Raw genomic sequence first — 20,708 nt, forward strand, 5'->3', positions numbered from 1 at the left:
TGTCATCATTCTTGGACCCGTGACCTAGTTTATTCATGTTATCATTGTTGGGGGCAATTTCCCATGTTGACCCTGCACTTGCAAATGCATTTTCTTATTCAAAAATATGAGAATCGGTCCTGCCCTTAAATATGTGAGGTCAAGAGCAAGACTCCCTCACTCTCACTGGTTTTTGTAGGAGTTCATGGCCAGTGGCTGTCAGCAGATTGCTCCAGGTCAGCGACGGCTAAAGAGACGCGGAAGAAATGGACAGTCTCATCTACTTAGCGCCTCTCCTTCCTGTCTTGTACACTGATATTTGGACTTGTCGAGGAAACAAGTTTTTACCTTTATTTATTGCCTTTCAGTTTATAAAGCCTTTAAACTTAGAAAGCATCCTTCAGTATCCATTTAAATTTCTCAGCCACAGAGGAAAAGAGAGTAGGTACAGATACTGCCATCCCTAGTCCACGTGAGGAAGCAGGTGTAGGAAAGTGAAGAGTATTGGAAGAGACAAAGCTCTGTGCTTCAGTCAGATCTGTCAGAGGCACTTTTGAAAAATACACACTGCTGCAGGCAGAGAATGCAGCCGCGCAGGAGGGCCTGTGCCGTCCGGAGAGCTCGGCCTCTCGCAGAGCGGTGATGCTCGGGCAGGGGGCGCCGCCTGCATTAGGACGTGCTCTTGTCCGTCCTCAGAGTCCCCGTGTTCAGCATCATGTGCTTCTCCGGACACGTCTGCATGTGTCCCCAGGAGCACACCCAAGGCCTGGTCATCCCACACCAGTCCACTGTCAGCTGATACCCCTTTTTAGGTGGTCTCTTTTTAAGCTACATAAAATCTTCTATTGAAGAACAGGGTGAACCTTTCCTGGTAGAAATTCATGCATCAGTCTTGATTGAGAACTAGGAGCTGACTTTTTTTCCGAGATTGTAAGCACCACAGGATTCTCTCCTCCTCCTCCTCCTCCAGGTAACAGTGGTGCCAGCCGCTACATCGCAGGAGCCGGGGGCACCGGAAGTATCGGAGTCGGACAGCCCTGGCATTTTGGTGCTGGAATGACCGGCGTCTCTTACTGTAATCAAGGATGTGCAAATTCCTGGTTGGCCGACAAGTTCTGTGACCAAGCCTGCAATGTCTTATCCTGTGGGTTCGATGCTGGCGACTGTGGGCAAGGTATATTTACTGCCATGAAAACATATTTAGAATAAGGGGATAACAGTCCTTGATAAATAGAGGGTGTTTGGATCACTTTTATTATTTAATTATTCTCTAGGTAGCCCTTTCCCAGCCTGAAGTCCAAACGAGTTGTGAGTTACAAGAGAAGGACACAGATCTTTAGAAAGCCATAGACACTGACGCTGCATCTGTTCCTGTTTTGGCTCTAGTCTGCTTTTTTTCTTAAACTAAGCAGATTTATCTTAGTTGAAAATATACAGTGAAGGTTTAATTGGGGAACAATAAAAGGAGACCAGTGGTTGATTAAATAAGCATGGTAGAATACTGGATCTTATTGCTGGATTATTAACGAAGGTCCTTTTGGTAGAAAGTTATTTTTTTCGAATGGACAAAAGGATAGAGGTTGACCATTGGAACTTGCTGTCCAGAATCATGTTGGACCTCACTGGTGAACCAGCCCTAGCATTCCATGTCAGTGATAGTGATAGCTTCAGAAAGTGCAAAAGAGCCCTAGGCCAATAGCTTTTGTGGTAGAATTTCTGATTATTTTAAAGTCCACTTAAAGTCACTCTTAGAAAGTGAAAACTCAAATCCTAAGAATTAAAGGAAAAGGGGGAAAATGTGTAGTTTTTTTTTTAAAGTCATGTTTGTGTTTTTTCCTCTAGATCATTTTCATGAATTGTATAAAGTAACTCTTCTCCCAAACCAGACTCACTATGTTATTCCAAAAGGTGAATGCCTGCCTTATTTCAGCTTTGCAGAAATAGCCAAAAAGGGGATCGAAGGTGCGTATAGTGACAACCCAATCATCCGACATGCTTCTATCGCCAATAAGTGGAAAACCATCCACCTCCTAATGCACAGTGGAATGAACGCGACCACAATACATTTTAATCTCACACTTCAAGGTAAAAATGATGAGGAGTTCAAAATCCAGATAGTAGTAGACGTTGACACGAGGGAGGAACCCAAACGGAATTCTACGACCCAGAAGGCTCACCAAAGTTTGGTGAGCTCCACAACACTTCTTCCAGAGGCGGAAATCTTGTTTGAGGATATCCCCGAAGAAAAACGCTTCCCTAAGGTCAAGAGACATGATGTGAACACAACAAGAAGATTCCAAGTGGAGGTGGAAATTCCGCAGGTCAATATTTCACTCCTTCCAAAAGAGACCCAGATGAGCCTTAATAACTTGGATTTGCAACTAGAACGTGGAGACATCACCATGAAAGGATACAACCTGTCCAAGTCAGCCTTGCTGAGGTCCTTTCTGATGAACCCACAAAATGGAAAGTTAACAGTAAATCACCCTCTAACAACAGAGCAAAGAAATGGCGGTTTGGAGGCCCCATTGGCAAAACAGGTTCACAAAAGCATCTTACCAAGCAACTTAGGAACATCTGAAAGACTCCAGGGGTCATCGCCTTTTCCAGCAGTGACAGTGACAGTGAACAGCCATCCCCAGAGCCAGATTCCACCCCTGGAAGCAAGATTCAGGTCAATAACCATGACTCCAAAAGTAGGAGGCAGAAATGTGTCAAGAGAAAAGCTCTCATCTCTGACTTTCCCACTGGAAAGCAAGGACGCACAGGAAAAGGTAATCACAGGGAAAGAACAAGAGAAAAAAACTGAGGAAAATGCCAACAGTTACCCTGGTGGCAATGAAGTTGTACCTGGAAGAAAACTGCAGCAATACACAGACAGTTACCTGGGCTTTTTGCCATGGGAGAAGAAAAAGTATTTCCAAGATCTGCTTGATGTAAGTTACATGCAGCCTTATTCCTTCCCATGCTCAGGAAAAAAGTAAGCTTGTTAGTGGTGGTGATAAAGTAATAGCTACCGTTAGTCCAGAACTTCCCGGTACCCACACCGAACTCAGCGCTTTTCTTACATGCGGCTAAGTTGCTTCAGCCGTGTCCAGCTCTTTGTGAGCCCACGGACAGTAGCCCGCCAGACTCCTCTGTCCATGGGGTTTCTCAGGCAAGAATACTGGAGTGGGTTGCCATTTCCTCCTCCCGGAATCTTCCCAATAATTCTAACAATAAAAATACCTTGTAAGGCTCTCCGCTATGGTTGTCCCCATTTTGCAGTTTCAGAAGCAGCCTTTGTGTGAGTGAGTAAGAGCTCAGCCAGGGGCATACCCCGAGTTCCTAGCAGAGCAGCGATGGTATCTTATCTTCACTTGGCACGTCATTTCAGAAACCGCTTTTGCATACCTTGTGCAGTCAGATCGCATACCTTTCCAATAACGGAAAGCCTGCGACGCAGACAAATTGATTAGCTTTCCCGATGTCACGACAGCAGGTGAGTGTGAGCGGATCCTCAGCGCTCTCCCTCCTGTCCCACAGTGCCCGGGGGTCCTATGTGCATCTCAGGAGCGCCATCCCTCTGCTAACGCCCGGGAGCGCAGGATGGTCAGTAGGGTCAGTGCTCTTAGAGACGCAAAGAGCAAGCGGGGAGGCCAGAACTGTGGCCATGTGATAAGGATCCGTTGAAGTGTGGGACCTTTGAAAAGTGGGGAGGAGTCAACAGACCGAGGCAAAAACCTTGTGGTCTAGGCTGGGTCATGAATAGAGCATAGCCTGAGCAGACGTTAGGCTGGAGGAGAGTGGTGGAGGGGATGCAGTTTCATTCCTTTCATTGTCTCCAGGGTGCTTTTTGTCCCCGACAGGGTAGCATTTACTAGTGGTTGAGTGAGGGGCTGCAGAGTTCTTGCCTGCGTTGATTTCCTCACCACCACCACTACCGTCCTTTTTTCTGAATTGCAGAAGCACTATAAACTTGTGGTAAAAATTGAAGCAATGCAGGAAAAAAAAAAAGCAGTAAAAAAGGAAAAGGTCTCCTCCTCCTTCCTTCCTTAATCTCCTTACTTGAGACAGTCACTATGAATATGTAGCTTGGTGGGTATTCTTCAAGTATTTTTCTATTAGATATGTATAGTTTGTTTTGGAACAGTGAAGTTATACATACACCTCTCTGCAGTCACCTTTGATGTGGTAGTGTGTGGGCAAACTGCCATTGTTTTTTAACAGCTGTAAGTTGTTTCCAGTGTTTTGCAATTACAGATACCTAATGTTGCAATAAATATTCTTGTACATATGTCTTACTCTTGGGGAAAGCTTTATTTCTATAGGTAGAATTGCTGGGTTAAAGGGTCTAGTGTGTATAAAGCTTAAATATGTCCTTTTATGTTGCACCCCTTCCTCCTTTGACAAGCAGTGTGCAGGCCTGCATGTTTCTCCACAGACTAACCAACAGCAGTTAATATCCATCTTTATTCTCATCAGTTTGAGGAGGAAAAATATTTCATCTTCTGTAAAGTGTCTTCAGGTTCTTTGCCAATATTCTTTGCCCATTCAGTTTCACCTCTTAGTGGTTTCGATAGGGCTCTTAACATTTCATAATATTAACACTGTTATATGGTGAAACCAGTTTTGTATTCTAGCCTGTGTCTCCAAAACTCAAGTCCTTGTTGCTTTGATTTCACCAGTAGAAATAACTTCATATTGAAAGCACTCTCAAATGGACTGTAAATCGATTTTCTAAACGTTGCATTGGAATGGGCTGTGAAATCTCACGGTCAATGACTAGTCCCTGAAGAAAACCCTGTAAACAGCTGTTGTCTGCGACACTTTGACTGAACTCGGCCAGGTCAGGCCTGGTCTCAGGATGCAGAAGGAGACCTGTTTAGTGCTCATTTCATTTTCCCCACTCGACAGTGACTAGTTACTTCCACGCTACATGAAGGTAGTACCCCCGTCTCTTGTTAACACAGGGCACTTGTGCGGTAAATGTAACGCTGTGCTGGGTGGGATGCTCCTTGCAGGAAGAAGAGTCACTGAAGACCCAGCTGGCCTACTTTACTGACAGCAGGCACACGGGGAGGCAGCTAAAAGACACATTCGCCGATTCCCTCCGATACGTGAACAAAATTCTAAACAGCAAGTTTGGATTCACATCTCGGAAAGTCCCTGCGCACATGCCTCACATGATCGACCGGATCGTGATGCAGGAACTGCAAGACATGTAAGTCCCACTCACGTCTGAATGCTCTGCTTGTGCTCCGCCAGGGCGGCTTGAAGTTCACATCCTCGCTATCCTGCATCTGTGGCTCTGACACTCGATGACGAGTGTGTCGGAAGTATTATCTCGGCAGGAGGGAAGTAAGATCCTGATGCCACAGTGTCGGGTACCACGTATACCGTAAGTATCCAGATCTCACCGTGTGTTACATTTGGGCAGGTTCCCTGAAGAATTTGACAAGACGTCATGTCACAAAGTGCGCCACTCCGAGGACATGCAGTTTGCCTTCTCTTATTTCTATTATCTCATGAGTGCCGTTCAGCCGCTGAACATATCTCAAGTTTTTGATGAAGTTGACACAGACCAATCTGGCGTCCTGTCTGACAGAGAAATCCGCACGCTGGCCACCAGAATTCATGACTTGCCTTTAAGTTTGCAGGTACTGTAATTTTATCCCCGTCCCCCCTACATTTTGTGACATTTTAAATGAAGCTTTTAAATTTGATACTTTCTCTTTCCCCTGCATACTTCAGTGTAATGCAAGTACAAGTAAATGAGGGTATTCACAACTAGTCCATTTTTAATGCCAGGATTAAAATCAACTTTGAAGTTTGTGTTTTATAGGATGACTCTTTTTAAGACTTTCATTAGGGATTGCTAGGGTATTGTGTGGAGGAGAGGCAGACCATAACTGCATAGAAGAGTCTCGTGACAGGTTCATTCAGGGGCTTCAGATGTGGCTGAGTGGAGCCCTCAGCCAGATCCGTAGCATTGCAGAGTCCTCTCTGCCTTGGCATCCTCTAGTCCCAGGAGTGGGACACTTAGGAATGATGAGCACCAAGAGGATTCCAGCTGTAGGACACCCATCTGGTGACCCCCTCACTCACCTAGTATCAGTGGGGCCTCCTGGTCCCGTGCGTTCCACTTTGAGGCAGAGATGAGTTGTTTGTATTGTCTCATTCCGCTCTTTAAGAATCATACAGTCAAGCTCTCTTGGAAGGTAGCACTTACCCTTTGGTGACTTTAACATATTTTTAAAACCACAATCATTACTTGTATGTAGAAGGTTTATCCTTTTATTTTTGCTTTGTTAGGATTTAACAGGTCTGGAACACATGTTAATCAATTGTTCGAAAATGCTTCCTGCTAATATCACTCAGCTAAACAACATCCCGCCAACTCAGGAAGCGTACTATGATCCGAATCTGGTGAGTGATGTGGGTTCATTTATGTAAAACAGAGTCCATCCTTATTGGGTGTTCCTGTCATTTCTGTACAACACTTCAAAAACTAGAAGCTGGCTCTATGTTTACAGGTCTCTGGTAGAAATCAGTAGCACCAATAATCTAGAATAATTTATATTTTCCTTTGGAATATCTTTTTTTCCTCCCTAATGGATGTTAACCTAATATTGAGGTTAGTTGCTTATATTCTATAAGCAGAGAGCCATTTACTAAGAATGGCAGAAGGTAACCGCAGGAGAGCAATCCTGTTAAACATTAACCCAAGGAAATAGTCAGGCTTCCCTGATAGCTCAGGTGGTAAAGAATCTGCCTGCAATGCAGGAGACCCCGGTTCGATTCCTGGCTTGGGAAGATCCCCTGGAGAAGAGAAAGGCTACCCACTCCAGTATTCTGGCCTACTCATGAAATTGAACCCCTTCTTTCCTCAAAGCTAAGTTCCTTTGATGATGGCACTTTCTGGATCTTACCAGTAGGGGCAGTAGATGATCTGCACACAAGTGCATTAGGGTGCCACTTGGCTGAAATGGTTGGAAGACTTTGTTGATTCTAAGATGCATCCCAGTTTCAAAGAAATGATAATGTAAATTAAAAAAAAGTGCACTTAGAATTGATGGAACAAGGATATAATAGAGCCATTTATGTGATGCTTAATTTTACTGATACATATATATGTATGTATATACACACACACACATATACACACACATGGAACAATGTTTTCAAAATAGGTGGTGGGTTAAATCATAGGTAGTTTTCTCTTAAAATCATATAGTCTTTTGTATCTGGCTTATTTTTTTTTACTGGTAGTTCTTAATATCTTTTTTCACACTAGTATTTTCATATTTTCTGTAATGAATAGATAACTTTCATAATCAAAATAATGTTTTTTCAAACCTAAGTAATTCTTCTTTTCTTTTTTAATCTTGAAAATTTTATTTGGCCACATAGCATGCAGGATCTTAGTTCCCCAACCAGGCATTGAACCTGTGTCCCCTGTGTTGGGAGCATGGGAATCTTAGCCACTGCACCACCAGGGAAGTCCAAAATAACATGTGTTTTTTTTTAAAAACTGACCACCTTACAAATGTTCAAGCCCTATAATTATCTGGAGACAAGATGTTTGTAAATGAATGTAGGGAAGAGTAGTGAATCAGTTACAAGTCTGGTTTCTGAAAGAAGGCCGGCGTTCGTTCAGCACTCACTGCACACAGAAGGGATGGTTTTCTCACTCGTGTTCTCAGGGCCCGGGGAAGCCCGCCCATGCGGAGACATGTGAGGGGCACCTTGACAGCTGCTGGAACGTGCAGACAAACTATACGTACTGCTGGTTGTGTGCTGGTTGTGTCCAGCATGTGACACAGGTTGGTGTATAGATGTGTGTCACTGAAAGCCAGCTCTCTAAAGATTCTAAACTATGAAATCAATAAAACTGAGATAAGGTGTAGGACCTGGTGTCAGCCTAAGGGAGTCTGCTGTAGTGGGGTGAGCAGGCAAGAATCAGCAGCCAGAGTCTGAGACTGGCTCTGGTTGTGGGCTCTTGGGAGGCCTGGCTGATAACAGATCAGCAGCTTGTCTCGTGAGGCGCAGCAGCTTCTCCGGGATGTTAGGCCCGTACAGTGAAAAGTGCTCTGTAAAACCCAGACTGTTGCACACGTCAGTAGTTCTTTACAAGTGTGTTCTTAAAGATTAAAACGGCACATTTGTAATCATTATAGGTGTTTTCCCTGCCTCCTGAGAGAACAGAATCACAGTTTAAAAAAAGAAATTAGGTTGTGTAGACTAAAAGACATTCTTTCAAACAGTGATAGTTTTTTTTCTGTTTTCCCCAAATTTGGAATTACCCCCAACAAAGATAATGTAATCAACTCTGAATCATCTGGATGTCAATGTCCTGGTTTAAAAACACCCTTTATTATGTGTCAAGATAATTGAAGTTCTCTCAAAGACCTGGGTACACCCTTTTCCCAGGAGAGGGACAGTGAGCCATGAGTTCCAGGCTGTCCTGATTTGTCCCTTCTGGTGTCTTCTTGGTGGGTAATCCCAGAGCACTGACCAGAGAAGGAAGGGAGGAGGAAGTGTGCCGGGCTCCTAAACCACGGCCCCTCAGCCTCTCCCCCGGACCAGGCCTCTCGTGGTCCTGAGGACAGTGAGATTGTGTTGACAGGTTGCCCTAGAGGCCACTGAAGTCACCCCAGGTCTAGCCTGCTTTGGCACTCACTCCAAACTTGTCTTTTAACCACCTTTTATTTCCACATCCGTCTTTTCACTTTTCTTTCCTTCCTTCTCTATAAACTTTGGCTTCCGAGTAAGACTGTACAATTGCCAATCCCTTGTACTTAACAGAAGCATATTCTTTTCTAAGGAAGATGATCTATGCAGTTACTCATCTTGCCCTTTTATAGACATGATGAAAGGTTTTTGAGGGATTTTAGCGTGTTGGGTTGTTTTTTTTTTTTTAAGAAATAAATACATCTTCATTTATGAGCAGAGTATTTTATTATTTTACCAAATAATCTGGCATAAGGTTTACAATCAGCAAATATTCTTTGAATGCTAAGAATTAAGTAGGCGCTGCTTTGCTCACAGTTACAACTCACTCTTGTTGCTGCTGCTAAGTCGCTTCAGTCGTGTCCGACTCTGCGCGACCCCATAGACGGCAGCCCACCAGGCTCCCCCGTACCTGGGATTCTCCAGGCAAGAGTACCGGAGTGGGTCGCCATTTCCTTCTCCAAAGTCAGTCTTGAGGCTCATGCAGATCAGCTGTTTAGAGTACAAGCACTAGTCACAGTGGCAGCGTTAGCTGACATTACTTGAGTGAACTCTTAGCCAGATGTTGGCTTCATTTCTGTAATTACCTGTGATTACACACAGGATGAAGTATTTTCTAATTAGACTGTAAGAATGATAGCTTAGCCTGTGAGTATTGTTATAGACCAGTCCATTACAGTTTGTTAGAAATTTATTTTCCTTCTGAAAAAATTATAACAACTCATAAGACTATAGTAATATGTGATTAAAACTTTATTTAAAAAATAGACAATTGGTATGTGAGCCATAGTATGCCAATTTGATTTTTTTTAAAATATTGCATTAAAATACTCATCTTGATTACTGATTCATCTTGGTTCATCTTTTCACACCCCTTAAAACTTGCACTTGAGATGAATGCTTCCCTTGCCTCACCCTAGGCTGATGTAATGTCTGTATTTTCTCACAGCCACCAGTCACAAAAAGTCTAGTAACCAACTGTAAACCAGTAACTGATAAGATCCACAAAGCATATAAGGACAAAAACAAATACAGGTGAGTACTGTATGCATTTTCTCTTTGTTTAAGAGTAATTATGAGTGTGGTATTTTCATAATCTTACCATAGTTTTATCTATTAAGCTTTGAACTTTATATGTGATTGTTCTCTTTAATAATATGGAAAGGTTAAGCCATCCTGAGAATGTTGAGTTCTTTAAAGTCTTATAAAACTTTCTTATTGAAATTTTGTTTTACACATTGATATACATATTTTCACTCATTATGTTTTCATAATTAGGTTTGAAATCATGGGAGAAGAAGAAATTGCTTTTAAGATGATCCGTACCAACGTTTCTCATGTAGTTGGCCAGTTGGATGATATAAGAAAAAACCCCAGGTACTGTTTTGTTTTGAATTTAGAACATTTTAGGTTCATAGCACAATTTGAATAGAATGGACAGAGAATTCCCTTAACTTTGAAAATATCTTTAATGATGCACGTCAACATGAAATAGAAGGCAGCAGCTCTGGAGAGAAAGGCGTGCCTTAGCTCTGTTTGGAGCAGACGGAAACCCCTAACGGTGGTGGTAATGTCTGAATTAAGAGATGGGGGTGTGAGTGGGATCGGCATGGGTATCTCTGGGTCCAGCGACATGACTGTTGAGCGGGGCTGAGGGTTTCCTGTGTTGCGGGGAGGTGAGGCCACATGACTGGGACGCTTAGAAATTTCTATTTTTCTATTTCTGTTATAGTAAAAAAAAAAAAATTCTGTTACAGAAAATAGATTTCTATTTTTAGAAATAGGAGCTTCCAGAGAAGTTGTTGTGGTGATTAAGACCTGTCTTTGCAATTCAAAGGAAAGTTCAATTAGCTTCTGAGGAAAAAGGAATGCTACTATAGTTGTGAAAATTAATCTAGCAAACTGCAGTCATTCTTTGGGAATGAATGAAGTGTTCAGCTCTACATAGCCCTGAAAATTTCCAGCCTCGCCTCCAACAGTTGCCCTAGTTTGATAAAATTGGTTAAAATCTACATTCTGAGTTTTGAATTTCAATGTGGGAAATAGAAGTAGTTTCTCGAGAAAAGAACACTGGTACGTGAAGTTGAACATTTTCATCTGAGTCTTTTAAATGCTTTTGCAAGTTTTCAGTTGCACCTCATTTACATTATGATTTTAAGTATACATGATCAGAAGTGTAAAATTTCCAGGCATTTTAAAGCCAGGGAATTTTTCCTTAAAATTTCATTCTTGTTTTTTTGGGGGTGGGGAGGGGCATATAGAATTTTAAGAAAAATGAAAATGTTTTTTAATACATACTGTATTCATAAAATATTTTATTTCCTACAAAATAACATTTCCCACAAGCTAAGAAAACAATGTCATAATAATTAAGAACTCACCCAGTGTATGCTCTTCCCTCAGTTCAGAATGCCCTGCTCTCGTTTTTTAAAAACTAAGAGCCAATCTGATACTTGCTTTTTGCCCCCCCCATCCTGTTAATGTCCTGGCTCAGTCACAGGTTATCTGTAGTAAAACCAAGTGAGAACTTAGTGTTTCTAGTTGTACCCTATACTTTCATGTCCTGTGCTAGTTTAAAAGTCATTGGGTGAGAAAATTCACAGACATCTTCATGTAACTTAAAGGGTTCGGGTTTTGCTAAGAAGATCCAAGTCAAGACAGGCTTTTCCAGCATTGTCTACTAGGCTCAGATCCCTCCCGTGACCCTGAACAGATGTTATCATTATTAGCTCTTCCGTTTCACTTTTCCGAGGCTCACTTTAAAGTCTGGCATGGAGGACAGGTTTATCGCACTAACAGGGAGCCCGGGACAGGCAGCAGCATCTGGGCTCTGCGCCCGCCGTGTCGCTGCGTCCCCAGGTTGGAGGCAGGCCTGCGCCACCGTGTCATGTCCCTGCAGACACAGCGGTCTGAGCCGGCAGGGGCTGCCCCTCCCTCAGCTCCTCACCAGTCCCTGTGAAGGGGGGACTCACAGTGTCAGAAGCTGACTCTGGGTCGGGTGAGTGTGCCTCCCTTTGAGTCAGTTCACAGGGGGAGAAATACTGAGCAAAGTGCAGGTTCTCTTGGGAAAGACAGGGAGTGTGTGCTGGGCACCCCACATGGTCTGCCTTGGTTACCCTGTATCCACACATTCTCTCTGTCTCATACCCATGCTTTTCTTCTTTACATTCTCCCAGCTGTTGGAAAAATTTTGAAGATATACAGAAAGACTGAAAAAAATAGTACAATAAGTTCAGATTCTTACATTTTTAGTGTTTTGTTACGTCTGTCTGATCTCTCACTTCATCCCTCTATACAGACAGACATACAGGTTTGGTTTTTCTTTTGTTTGCGGGACCATTTGAAAATTAGTTGCAGACAATACCCGAATTTACCCTCATTATCATAGCATAGGTCTTCTAAACAAAGTCATTCTCGTTTATACCATATGACTGTTCACACATGTCCAAAAACCTTAACACCAACTAAATAATACCATCGAGTAGATGGTCTCTACTCAGATTTCCCGAGTCGCCTCCAAAGGCCCTTTTTAGCTGTTGTTTGTTTTTAGTCTAGGAGATAGTCAGGGCTCTTGCACTGTATCTAGTGGACATAACTCTTTAATATCCTTTAACCAAAAGCATTCCCCAAGTTTAAAGAAGAGATAGGGCCGTGAACTTGGCACTCACTCATCACTCGTCTTCAATAAGAAGCAGCTAGTTGATCTGGTTTCATCTGAACACACCCACTCCTTCACTAGCACTTCCCAGTTATTTTAAAGTAAAAGTATCCTTTTTTTTTTTTTTGTAAAATTTTCAGTATATATCTCTAAATTAAAAGGATTTTTTGAAAATAACCACAATACCATTATTTATTCCTTAACATGATAACCTCTCTGGCCTCCGTACACTTTTCCCCCATTGTCTTTGTGTGTGTGTGTGTGTGTGTGTGTAATAAAGTTTTATTGAAGTATAAAGGAGATAGAGAAAGCTTCTGACATAGGCATCAGAAGGGGGCAGAAAGAGTACCCCCTTGCTAGTGTTAGCAATGAAATTATATACTCTCTAATTAGTTATTACAGTGAATCAAAAGAATGTCTGGAGGTTGTAAAGACCTCACTAGACCTACTCCCATAATTTACACCAAATTGTCTTTTATAAGCATTTACGTTTTTAACTTTGTTGGCTTGAAATGGTATCAAGTACATTCATTGCAATTATGTCTATAAGTTCCCCCATCTCTCTCTCTTTTTCTAATCCATATACACTTTCGCATGTGCATTGGTATAGAGCTGTCTGCCAATGCAGGAGACGTAAGAGACACGGGTTCGATCCCTGGGTCAGGAAGATCCCCTGGATGAAGGCCTGGGCAACCCACTCCAATATTCTTGCCTGGAGAATCCCATGGACAAAAGAGCCTGGCAGGCCGCAGTCCATAGGGTCACAAAGTCCAACACAACTGAAACGACTTATAATGCATGCACATGAAGAAATCAGATTATATATTGTGCAGATTTCCTGAACCTTGGACATTTCTGATTGTCTCCCAGTTATCTAATGTGTTCCTGTGTCTTCTGTATTTCCTGTTAAGTTGGTGGCAGGATCTGAGGGCTTTATTATACTTGATAAAATTGTAAAAACAAAATTTAGATGTAATTCAAAAGTGGTGTTATCTCTACCGACCATTTTATGTGCCCTCAACTTGTTGACTTTTGCCTTGAAGGAACTTGAAACAAGTTGGGAAGCACCACTGTAATCTGCTTTTTGCTGAAACTCATCATACAGCCTAGTTGGAGACATGTCAATATTAAGAAGCCATCAACCTCATAAAATCTGTAGCTATAAGGAACCATCTCTATCTCAGCTATCCACATGACTGTTCTTAGTAATGTAACCCTGTCAGTTCAGAGAACTCAGTTGTAGGCACTTGCTAGTTTTTTCCCTCGATGTTAACAGAACGCTTCAGTCAGTTAACCCTAAACTGGGCACGTGCCAACCCCAAACAGTAATTAAAATAATTTACTCCTATAGCTAGAAGGCAGATTCAAAATTATCTATCATCCCTAGTTCTTTTTGTTTTACAGGAGAGGAATACCTAAAGAAAAATTTTACAGACTGTTATTCCCCCAGAGAATCATTATCAGTAAATGCCACAACTTGGGACATAAGTCCATTTAAACATATTCCAAATCCACACTTCTTGTTTTGTTAGGTAAGGATCATCCTCATAAGAACCAATAACAACCCTGGGTCTCTGTTGTCTCCAGGAAGTTTGTCTGTCTGAATGACAACATTGACCACAATCATAAAGATGCCCAGACAGTGAAGGCTGTTCTCAGGGACTTCTACGAATCCATGTTCCCCATCCCATCCCAGTTTGAGCTGCCAAGGGAGTATCGAAACCGTTTCCTTCATATGCATGAGCTGCAAGAATGGTAAGTGTTCATGTTTCATATACACGTATATTGTTCTTTTTTAGAGTGATGACGTTTCTTTACTGTGTTATTTTCGCTAATTTCTTTGTAAAAAGACAGGTATAGTTTTTATTGATCTAACTGGTCAAGTACATCTGCTGAGCCTTATTTGTCATCATTGCCATCTGAGTGGCTTCCCTGTTTCTCAGCCAGCACTGTGCTGGGCAGTGTATTTACTCTTTACAATGAAAAGCGCTGCCCTGACTGCCACAGAGAGATGAGAGTTACAGGAATAGAAGTGACGTGATTTCCTCTCTGAGCTGCTTGTTGATCCTCTTAATGCAGGAAACACAGGAGGAAGAACAGTATGGGGGAGGGTACCATTTTGAATATGTGACTTGGGATAGAGACACCGCCTACCAGACAGCTGTGACTGACTCTGCCTTATGTTAAGCATTTATTTAATCTTCATAAAAAATTATTATTTCCAAATTACAGAGGAGAAACCTGCCATACTTCCCCATGCGCCGCGCCCCCCCCCCCACCCCGCCCCGCCTTTATCCTTAATACCCTCCCACCTAGTCTGATTCCATCCTCAGTGTCTCTTATGTTGCTTGTTTCCTTCCATCCTCGCTGCCCTCATCCTTTCCTTTGCCTGGACTAATGGGACTGCCTGCCTCTGGTCACATGCTTGTGACATCCACCCTTCAAATAGCCACCCCGATTGTGACACACGTGTGCACACACACACACACGCATTAGAGCACTGTGTCCAACCCACGCGTGTGGTTTTCCAGAACAGCTGCAGTCCACAGCCACCGCTTTTTCTGGGCTGCGCAGCCCCGTGTCCTCCAGGCCAGACTGGACTCAGCTCTGCGGGACCTGGGCTGCCGCTCCGCTCATGCTCCTCCCCTTTCTCAGCCACAGGCTTTCCTGCCCCACTCCGAGGCTTAAATGAAGTGTCACCGTCTGTTTGATGCATTCCTCATTTCACTGTTTCTCTGCAAGACTGCTTTTGATAATAGATATTTCTGTCCGCCTGGTGTGGTGGCTGGTTATCTGCACGTCAGCACCTCCCCAGGTTCACAGGCGCTTTAGAGCAGGGACCGCTCCTCATCACCTGTCTATTCACAGGAGTGTTTACTGGGTGACTGCGTGGATAAATGTGCTGTGCTGTGCTTAGTCGCTCAGTCGTGTTCGATTCTTTGTGACCCCGTGGACTGCAGCCCACCAGGCCCCTCTGTCCATGGGGATTCTCCAGGCAAGAATACTGGACTGGGTTGCCATGCCCTCCTCCAGGGGATCTTCCCAACCCAGGGATCGAACCCAGGTCTTCCGCATTGCAGGCAGATTCTTTACCGACTGAACCACCAGGGAAGCCCTAATTCAATTTGACAGTCAAATTGCACACATTCTAACATCAGTTTGAATAGCAGACATGAAGATCTTAGCTCCAGAAACTTCTTTTAGGGTCAAGAAAGAGCAGTTCTAAGCTCAGTACCTATGAGACTTGAGACATGGCCCAAAATTCTGCTTGCAGCTGCTAGGTGATGCTTCCACTAACAGCTGAAGTGCAGGCGCTTCCCTTGAGCTCTGTTAGAGGCATTTTAACGGCCCAGCAGTGTTGACGGGGGAGGCTAGGTGCTCAAGCCACTGTGTGGTGACCAGCCTTGCCAAGCTGGCTGGAACTATTACTGATTCAAATATTTACTATAACAATGAAAAATCTGAAGCCACATGGGAAATGTATAATTATGTTAACATTTTAGAATTACCTTCAGACATTGTTTTTGTGTTTCACAACATTGTTTCTGTTAAGCTAGTATAGTTTGCTAAACTAGTACATACTATATAGTTAGTTTTACTAGCTAATGATAGTTAAACCCTACACAGAACTACATATTTGCTTTCTTTTTTCTCTGAACAGGAGGGCATATCGAGACAAATTGAAGTTCTGGACTCATTGTGTGCTAGCAACATTGATTATGTTTACTGTATTCTCATTTTTTGCTGAACAGGTAAGTTTTTATCAATTTTATGTGGATGTCAATTTCTTGGCATCTAATTTTTTTTTTTTTAAGAAAATGATATAAATTCATAACAAGAAAATGTTTATTTCTCCTACTGGCTTATAACTCATATGTCAAATATTTCATAATATTCAGGCTGCAGTCATAGTTGCCTTTTTAAAATCTATCTTCTAAACCTGTTACCAATATTCTTTGTTTGTGGAGTTCAATAAATAGACCTTTTCAGTTTTAGCCTGAGGTCTACATGTCAAACTATTTTAAACCAAAAAAACCACCCAGAATCTGCATCTGATACTAATTTTTTATGGGTCTCCAATTTTCTTTCTTTTAATCTTTCTAAAAGAGACCACAGTGTCTTTACCTGCAGACCTCCCCCAGTTCTGGCGAGGGCGCCCGGCTTGCACACCAGTCCATTCTCTCCCACTTACGCTTATTCCTTGAATTGCTGGCCATTCCTCCGCAGGCAGGCAAGCAGACACCTCCTTCATGTGACAGTCCGGAAGGAAGAGGGAGATTTGTGAGGTCAAAAGAGGACTAAGAGAATCTGCTTCAGGCCACAGCAGACGCGAAATTCTCAGAAAGAAGAAAAAAGATTCAAGGAAAGGGGAATAGTGTCAGGCTGACCTGACCTGTGCCGGGCAGGTGAACCCACCTCAGCCTCCTTCCTGGTGATTCTGGAGTGGGGCTTATCTGGCGGTCACAGTGGGATGTTTTCACTGAGTTTACTTACACTGAGGAGGCAGCGGCGGCCTGAGAACCGAGAGCTTTAGGAAAAACACTCCCCGGCTTCCTGCTGTGGATGGAAGGAAACTCGGGGAAGAAAGGTCTGGCAGGCCAGCAGCTTCACCCTCCACCTCTCAGGGAATAGAAACGCCGCTCTTGATGGTGTCGCCATTGTTCTTGGCAAGTAAACATCTCAGGAAGCAATCTTACGCTGTGCCTGCTTTTAGAAGCAGAGTCCAGTGAGGAGCCTGTGGGTCAGCTGTGTGCATGCTGGCTGAAAGGAGCAGCTGGAGGCCGTGGAAGAACAAGAGGGTCTTTGCTTCCTGTTGTTTATACCAGCAGGAGGAGGGGGAAAGGACGAATACCTCCTCTCTCCTCCCTGGCGCCTTGTTCTTCACCAGCTTGAATCAAATTCCTTACCTTCTGCCATACTCACAAACAAGCCACGGCTGCCCCTTCCTCTGCCCAGGAATCCAGCTCGTCCAGACCACTGGTAGTGCATGCTTGGGCACCGCCCAGCTCTCACCTCAAGATGGAGGATTAGAGATTGAAACCATAAAGAACACATTTTTCTCATTGAAACTTCCTTCTAACAGTGGTCAGGTTTTCTATTTCAGATGTATCATGGATAAACTGTTTCTGTTATAAGTATTTATTCCAAGTTCTAATCTACTAAGTCATAGATGAACTTTTGCATTTCAGCCTATTCATAAACTTGAAAATACAGGTAATGCCCAATGATTGTTGATATGGTTACTAAGTACAGGAAAACAATGGTGATAGAATTCTTAAAAAAAAAAAAAATTAAAATTCTAGCTTACACGTGTAGTTGTTTTCAAACCCAGAGACAGTATCTTAATGGGTGAAGAAGAGTCAGTGTCCTTCAGTGGGAAGACTTGACAGACATCTTGAAAATAAATACATGTGGTAATTGTTATATAAAAGTACGTAGTTTTTATAGGTCTTAAAGAAAAAGAAACTTGGGGAAATATAATTTGAACCATGTAAAAAGCCATTAGTGTTGTTTTGAGGAGGAATGATGGAGCCTTGTTTGCCGTCTGTTCTTTATGTATAGGACTAGGGAAAAGATTACGGTCATATGACCCTCAGCAAGAAAGTTAAAGTTTGTCAACCTGGAGAATTACAACTTATCTTCTGTCTTTCATCCTTTAGTTAATTGCACTTAAGCGGAAGATATTTCCCAGGCGGAGGATACACAAAGAAGCGAGTCCTGATCGAATCAGGGTATGAAAGAGCTCCATCAGAAATCTACCTCAGCGTTCACTGAGCATTTGAAAACTCGGCATCAGAGATGTCTTCATGATGTGATGCTCAGCCAGCTTGGCCTGCAGAAGGGAAAACAGCCAGGACAGGACTTGTTTTCTGGCATGAACACAGCCTACTGACCAGGAACCACTTAACCCACACGAAGACGTGCGTGTTGAGCAGCCCTGGTTTCACTTCTAAAACATTGGCTCATGGACCTGTCTGTCATCCTTTAAATGAAGTGGCTCATGGATGAGACAGAGGTTGCTGTGGGAACTGAGCAGCTAGCTAAAATGAGACACCAAGCCACCTTGAGTGCTGTTGCTAGGAGTCCCCCGTCTTTTGCATTCCAAAGCTTTTTGCTGTGGTTTTACCTTTTGGGGGGGAGTGTTTCTTTTTTTCCATTTCTCATTTTTAAAGTAGCTACTAAGTTAACTAAGTTATTCTTCCTTTCAAAAACAATGAATCAGGATGTGTAACATGTTTTTATAGATATTATTTAAATAATGCAGCAGCAACACATCCTGTTGACAATATCTAAATTATAAATTTTATTAACACTGAAGACTATGTGATCTTAACCTACTTACCGTGAACTCAATGACAGACATCTGATATTTGTGCTTGTTTTCTTCAGCCCCTAAGAATACTGTGATTTTATGTGGAGACCTGATTACAAAGGGCTAGAGTTAAGTAGCAGAGCTACTTGCTAGATGTAATTATGTTTTGAAGATGTACATATTCAAAAAGAAGTGCCTCATTTTAGAAATGAGTAGTGCTGATGGTAGTGGCACATAACAGTGGTGTCTTTCTTAAAATACTCATCAGTATATTCCAGTAGCTGACTCTCAATCAGCTTCATGTAACGCAGGGTCAGGAAACTTTTTCTTTAAAATGCCACAGAGAAAATATTTGCCGGCCACATGGGTCTGTGTTGCATATTCTTTGTTTCATTTAGCTTTTGTTTTAATAATCTTTTTAAAATGTCAAAACCATGTCTAACTTGCAGCTGTACAAAAATAGGCCATAGGCCACGAAACAGAATTAGTATTCTTATGTGTAAGTAAGCCTCGACAGTCAGCTGTGTTTTATGTCATTGTACTGTGGATTTATGAAGACCAGATTCCATGGGTCCTTTTTGAACTCTTGACAGGTATTTTAGATCATGATCTTAACAGTATTCTTTCCAAATGGCATACACATTTTGTAAAAAGGACGTGTAAATAACTTGTGTTTGTGCTGTAAGAGTTACGTATTTCAAAACCTGAAGTCTCATAAAACTTAAATTTTATCTGATGCTTTAACTTTTGATCTTTGAAGAGTGAGTTTGTTATCTAGATTCAGCAACCATCTGAGTGCTTATATGGCACGTCAGGGGCTTCCCAGGTGGCTCAGTGGTAAAGAATCCGCCTGCAACGCAGGAGATGCAGGTTTGATTCCTGGGTGGGAAAGAACCCCTGGAGAAGAAAATGGCAACTCACTCCAGTATTCTTGCCTGGAAAATCACAGGGTCAGAGGAGCCTGGTGGGCTGTAGTCCATCAGGTTAGAAAAGCGTTGGACATGCCTTAGCGACTAAACATTAAGTGGAAGTTAAGTTTCCACAACTGAAATTAAGTGGAAAATAGTGTAAGGACAGGTTGGTAGTGTTACTACCTGGAGAATGTCATTATATGGGGGAAAATAAATTCTAAATAGGATTTATGTGGTAAAAATTTAGGGGTTATCTGGGTATCATTCTTAAAGTGAAGAATTCTAGATAAGTTCAAGAAATGAACATTTGGGTGTGATGGAGATTTCTGGTTAGGTGAACATAGTCCACACTTTATTTGGAGCTTAATAGATAATGAGATGGATACAGAATTGCAATATAGAATCATTTATCTAATGATTCAGTAGAATCAGTAGAACAAAGGAACCTCGGAAGTGATGGGCATTCACGTGTCTTCAAGAATTTTAACAAGAAAGGAGAACCATAGGGCAGTTCACCTCATGAGAATTCCAAGTGAAACATTAGTAAATGCAGGTTGGCCAACACTTGAAAATTCACATTGTAATTCACATCAGTAGGACCAAAAAAGGAAACTGCATGAAAACCTTTTTTTAAAGAAAGCACAGTAAAGCAATTATCCTCCAATTAAAAATAAATTAAAAAAAAAGTAAAGCATGGTCCATTGAGACTAAGAAATAATTGAGTCTAGGATAATACTTCCCCATTTATCAATAGTTTTCAACATTTTTGCCAACTTGTTTGCTCTACTATTTTTCTTCATTGGTATATTTTAAAGTAAATCCTAGACTTCCTAGAGACAAGAAGACGGGAGGTGAAGGGCTTCTTAGCAGCCTAACTGCTCCTCTTTCCCGTTTGCCTTGATAACAACTCTGCTGACTGGACACATTTTATGTGCTAAATGCACACATCTAACAAGTTGCCTAAGGAAAAGAGGGGTACAGGAGACATGCCCTGAAGAGCCGTGGCTCGGCACCGCCCATCCCTGCCCCTCTCTACATGCCAGCATTTCTCCCCACGGTGGGGAAGTGGCAGTTCCCGGCCCCCATCTCCCCAAGAGGCAGGAAGCTTCCTCTCTGACTCAGGTGCTGAAAACCC

The 20,708-nt window shown here is 42.5% G+C and overlaps 1 protein-coding gene across 3 annotated transcripts in view; it reads left to right on the plus strand.

Annotated features, from left to right (window-relative positions):
• GNPTAB (N-acetylglucosamine-1-phosphate transferase subunits alpha and beta) overlaps positions 1 to 19,406 on the plus strand; it is a 78,859-nt gene extending 59,453 nt beyond the window's left edge. For all 3 annotated transcript variants that reach the window (XM_043881083.1, XM_043881084.1, XM_043881085.1), the window contains 10 exons: positions 950 to 1,153; positions 1,822 to 2,915; positions 4,983 to 5,182; positions 5,399 to 5,618; positions 6,274 to 6,387; positions 9,641 to 9,726; positions 9,970 to 10,068; positions 13,937 to 14,104; positions 16,011 to 16,101; positions 18,010 to 19,406. In XM_043881083.1, coding sequence (XP_043737018.1) covers positions 950 to 1,153; positions 1,822 to 2,915; positions 4,983 to 5,182; positions 5,399 to 5,618; positions 6,274 to 6,387; positions 9,641 to 9,726; positions 9,970 to 10,068; positions 13,937 to 14,104; positions 16,011 to 16,101; positions 18,010 to 18,087 — 2,354 coding nt within the window. In that variant the 3' untranslated portion in view covers positions 18,088 to 19,406. The remainder of the gene's footprint in view (positions 1 to 949; positions 1,154 to 1,821; positions 2,916 to 4,982; positions 5,183 to 5,398; positions 5,619 to 6,273; positions 6,388 to 9,640; positions 9,727 to 9,969; positions 10,069 to 13,936; positions 14,105 to 16,010; positions 16,102 to 18,009) is intronic.
• The last annotated feature ends 1,302 nt before the right edge of the window (positions 19,407 to 20,708 follow it).

The sequence above is a fragment of the Cervus elaphus genome, chromosome 22 (genome assembly GCF_910594005.1).
Source record: "Cervus elaphus chromosome 22, mCerEla1.1, whole genome shotgun sequence".
Taxonomy (NCBI): Eukaryota; Metazoa; Chordata; class Mammalia; order Artiodactyla; family Cervidae; genus Cervus; species Cervus elaphus.